This window comes from Bidens hawaiensis, unplaced genomic scaffold (assembly GCF_021521415.1).
Source record: "Bidens hawaiensis isolate Kalapana, Puna unplaced genomic scaffold, B.hawaiensis_p1.1 tig00020325_1, whole genome shotgun sequence".
In the NCBI taxonomy this organism is placed as follows: Eukaryota; Viridiplantae; Streptophyta; class Magnoliopsida; order Asterales; family Asteraceae; genus Bidens; species Bidens hawaiensis.
Window position 1 is genome coordinate 246,024 of NW_027493089.1, and position 5,262 is coordinate 251,285.

General features: G+C 34.2%; 1 protein-coding gene across 1 annotated transcript; it reads right to left on the bottom strand.

Moving 5' to 3' along the window:
• Window positions 1-2,317: 2,317 nt before the first annotated feature.
• Window positions 2,318-4,195, bottom strand: LOC143560354 (BTB/POZ domain-containing protein At3g22104-like; the record flags this gene model as incomplete). The annotated part of the gene is made up of 2 exons (XM_077048671.1): window positions 2,318-2,709; window positions 3,113-4,195. Coding segments are annotated over 2 exons (1,371 nt in total), but the record flags the coding sequence as incomplete, so codon positions are not given.
• Window positions 4,196-5,262: the final 1,067 nt, after the last annotated feature.

The following is a 5,262-nucleotide window of genomic DNA, read 5'->3' on the forward strand; positions in this document are numbered from 1 at the left end:
CCGGATGCGGGAAGGCGGCATACTGATTCACTGTTTGGTCATAAACAGCTTCAGTATCCACATAATACAAAGGGAAGTTGGAAGGCGGGATGCCTTTCTCAACGAACCCTAGACCAAGCAGGAAGCCGGCCTTTTCCCCATTCTCATGAGAAGCGTTGAGGGCTGCGCTCATGGCATCGTCGTATGATGTGTCCGTGAAGACTCGATGCACAACCTACCAAAAAAAAATATACAAGTATCAAAACCTAGTTAGTTTTCAAACGTTTATGGTTTTCTTTTTTCGTTTTCAGTTGCGCGGGTACTAAACCTGGTTAGTTAATTTTAAATAGCAACCAACATTACATTGAAACTTACAATTATAAGAAGCTTCCAAATGACATGGATAGCAGGAAAGTCTAGATAAAAGTCAAAACCAAAGCTCGGTAATTGATGCATATATTCCATTAGAAACATCCATCGAATACTTTATTGGTCACATTTTTCGATTTTATTAGTTTATAACAAGACATGGATCACGACCGTCCTTGTCCTTTTCTGTTTGTCATCATCTTCCTAAAAACATTTCAAGAAACCTTGAATTTCACTACTTCATTTCTAGGTGTTTGAAATTTATATAGTCTAAAGGAAAATAAAATTAAAATGTTTTCTTATATAAAAGTTACGTACAATATTAAGTTGCATATATATTTTTTTAATATAATAACGTATTTTAAAGTGCTATACGGTTTTTCTTATTACTATTTTTTTTACCAATTTACAAAACTACGTTGAAACAAATTAAATAGGATTATGAAGATCAAGGTGCTCCATACGTTAATAGTGTACTTACTTTAAAATAGTAACTTAATAGTGTACTTAACTTTTATATAAGAAAGAGCATAGAAAATTGGTTAAAAAAATAGTAAGAAAGAGCATAGAATGGTAAAACAATAGCAAGAAAGAGCATATGCAACTAGTTTAGTATTTACAAATTGAAACATTCTCACATATTATAGGGAATAGAACATAGAATAATGGTGAAAAAAAATAGTAACTTAATAGCGTACTTAATTATTATATAAGAAAGAGCATAGAAAATTGGTAAAAAAAATAGTAAGAAAGAGCATAGAATGGTAAAAAAAATAGTAACTTAATAGTACTAGTGTACTTAACTTTTATATAAGAAAGAGTATTTAAAATAGTAAAGTAACTTTTATACTCATATATCATATGATTTACAAAACACACTCATATATCTATAGGAAATAGAGCATAGAATGCTCACAAATTGAAACAAATTAAATAGGATTATGAAGATCAAGGTTATCCAAGAAGATTCGAAAATTTGTCTAGAATGGATTTTGGCATCAAATTAGGCGCTAAATATGTTAGATCTAATAACAACAAAAAGTCCAAATATAAATGGGATCATTTTCTTATATATTTATCGAACTGTTCACATACATAACAAAGATGATCCCTCAAATTTCATTTATATTGAACTAGTCTTTTCTATCCGGCGCATTACGCTGGGACAGCTGGCAAAACCCCAACGTTGAAACACGACGTTGGTAAAATCCGAGGATTACGACGATGAATCGACACGAATTCAGTCAGTATCGCATGCGTTCGTTATGATATAGACACGAATTCGGTCGGTAAACTTGCCCATTGGTAAAACTCAAGCATTGTCGGTCAATGGCTTTAAATAAGGCCGCGAGTCTGCGTGAACTCGCTTGGTTTCTTTCAAGTTTGTTATGTTACCGAAACTAAAACAAAACAAAAAAAAATTAGCATTTGGTCGATTTCCATTATATTTATTATGGTAACTGAACTAAAAAACAATGTTGATCGACCAATACGGTGCCGCCAAATGGCCCAATAGGCCCCTTGCAGCACCAAACTTCTTCTTTATATTATAGTAATAATATACCTCTAACAGGTTTCAACTTAGTTAACATATTGGAAACCTATATAAATTATATCAAATTATCAACTCCACTAAACACAATCTAAACATCCCAAAATTAACTTTTAGGTTGAAAAATTATGATTACAATCGTCATTGGAAACTATATAACTGTTATAGTGGTACATTTTGTTTATCCTATATTTGATGGCAGATCTTACTATCTTAGGTGGAGTTTTGATTAGATGGTTTTTAGTTAGAAAAGTTGTGAGGATGTTTAAAAGTATAAGGATTAAGGAGTGCCTAATTAATAATTAGTTATTAAGTTCTCTAGCAATTGTTTGGTTTGTGTTATGTCAACTTGATCCTAAAGTTTTACCGCGTCAAATAAATATGAAAGACTATTTTGTCTTATTTAAAAATACAAATATGTTAAATGGTTTAAACGAATAAAACTATAGAATTTTTTTACTAAGAACATAGAACATTTACATACATCATTGAGAAAAAATGTTATGTAAACAAAACCGCTACTAATGGCATAGTCGTGGCAAGGATTTAGTATTACATGGGTCTAGCATTCTTGATTTCTTTGGCACGAACTTTGGTGTATCTTGTGTCACTTTTGATCCTTGTTTACCGAGAACTCTAAAGTCATTATTCATGCTACCCTTGAACCTGTTTTGTTTATTAAATGTCAAAAGTCTTGTGTTTTCGTTTAGGGAAAGGTTTAGTCTTGTCTTGATCAACGAGCACTTCTTGAGGTTAATAACACTCCAAAGCTTCGTAGTTTGTTCTTCGTTTAAATCCCCTCCATGCACCTATGGAAAATAAAATATAACGTAAGAAAGAAAAAAAGAGGATAATGGGTAAATGAAATTTATCTTGCCAAACGCTAGGTTTTTAACAAGTCTAATGTATATTATCTCTAGGTGAAAGTGGAAGTTGCCAGTGACCTGTCTAGAAAAATGACATGGGTATGGAGCTCACCCACGGATCACTGACGACATTTACTAACATCTCTCTCTCTCTATATATTTTTTTAAGGGATGCGATCCATCCATAGCTAATTTTGATGGATTCGGATATTGTAAGAAGTAGTTTTATTTTTTTATTTTTGATTTTTTTTTCCAGTTTTTGATATATCCGTTGGTGATCCTTTGTATTCACCAACCGATAAGTCCGTAGAAATTTATTTTTCTAGTAGTAAGAACAAAACATCACCTCAATGTACAAGTCGATTGCATGGTATAGTCCATCATGGGATTCTCTAGCAAAATCAGGCAAGGCCATGACTAATGCCAAAAATTTAGAAGGTTTCAAGAAAGGATCAGGAGCCACCTCTAACATGAAGAAGTCCATTAAGAACCCAACTTTCTTCACCCGGTTTGCGAATAGCCCATTAATCCTTTTTTCCAGTAGAAAGCTTTTTATCAACTGAAGAATCAAATCCACATCGAACACCTCCTTTTTCTTGCCACGAACAAGCAAATCATTAACCGTAAATTCATCTAACCGTGATCCCAACAAATTCTCCAACTTTAACCTTTCATTTGTTCTTAGATTCATACTCAAGCTCATACCAAAGGCGTCAAGTAACGCTCTACATGAAAATGCACTACCATTAACCAAACTTAGTAGATTGATATTAGTTTCCACCATCTTACACTTCTCATCATGTGAATAACATGCAAAGAACTTCGATTTTTGGTAATGAAAGATCAATGAGCATATTCTAGAGGTGTCCAAGTGTAAAGAGATCATGGACTTTACTACATTTTCAAATAAATTCATGTTCAAAAAAGAAAGATCATCAAACTTCCAATAATCGATATGCGTATTGCTTCTTGAACTTTTTGGGCTATGATCACTAGTAGAAAACCGAAAACTAGAGCTATTTGAGGAGGAAGGGCATGAACTATCATAACTAGGAGTGGTTAAGTTTCCTAAAAGGGTATTCAAGAAAACTTGAAAAATTGGTGATTTGTTCAAGAAAGAGTATAAAATGTGGCATTGTTTTAGACCTGTTACAAATTCCGACCATGTCCAACAATGAATGCCTTCAAGGTACAACTCGGTTTGCTTGATCAAGGTAGTGATTTCCATGAAAGAACCACCACTATGAAGCAAGAATATGTTGGATGGGGTTATTTCAATGGTGCCATTGTTGTAGCAGAATCTTGTAATGAGCTCAAAACCCTCTGCTCCTCCTGGGAAATCATTGAATATGAGCTTCGCGTTGTTGGTGATCTTCACGTGCAATTTGCTTAGGCGATTCGAATAATATGCCAGAATGTTCTGAAAATAAAAGGTGTTTTAGTTAAGTATCTTTAAAGTTCATAAGCAAACTTAATGTCTAAAATGGAAATCAATGATAAAAACAAGTTGACTTTTGGTCATTTGCAACATGGGTCAAACCTAAAAGTCAAAATTTTAGCTGTATGACACTCATTAATATCTGAGGGGTGTGGAGGGCTTTAATGGGGGCTCCAACCAATAATATTATGACGTGTGGCAGAGAGAGAAACTGGATAAGGGGGGTGTTGGAGCCCCTGGCCCTGGTGTGGGGGGCTTTAATGGGGGCTTTAATGGGGTATAATTATATAGGAAAAATATTTTTTTTTTTGGTTTGTTCGGCTCCCAACGGTCAAAAAACCATCAAATCCCGTGCTTTTCTCTCTCTTCTCCCGCTAACAGGCTCACGCCTGCATGGTTTTTCGCGCTAGCGCCCCGTTAGCGCCCCCGCTAGCGCCCCGGTGGTGTGGTGTTAGCGCCTGGGGGCGCGAGCGGAGGGGCTCTAGCGCCCCCGTTGAAGCCCCACACCCCTCAGCCTAAGAGTGCTTGTGACGTTAATGTGTCATAAGGCTTCTCATTGGAGAACACAAAGAAATCCATCGTGGATTTGTAAGTGATCGACTAAAATTGGCTCAAAAGCAAAAAAAGACATTGTTATTAAAACAAATCAAAATTTTAATACTTCTTGGTTATTTTTTAAATTTTATTTAACGATTTGTTTAATATTTCATACTTCATAGTTTTTTATTATGGCAACTGGTTTTTGTAGCTGGTATAACCGATTCAATTCTGATAAAGCAATTTGTTTAGTTACTTGTCCAGTTATGAAAATGTATTTTATAAATGTTGTCGTATGTAAATTATTTTCTTGAAATGCTTGTATATGTAGAAAAGGTTAGGGATAATATAAGGATTTGAGTGTGAATGCTCTAACTTAAAAATGTCAACCATGTTCTCAACTGTACTTGTATATCGAAAAATATGTATATTAATTGTTTTGGGTAAAAACAAGTGTAATTTCGTAACCAAATTAGTAAGTAAGGTATGGTACTTGAATGAAAATGAACATAGAAATGCTA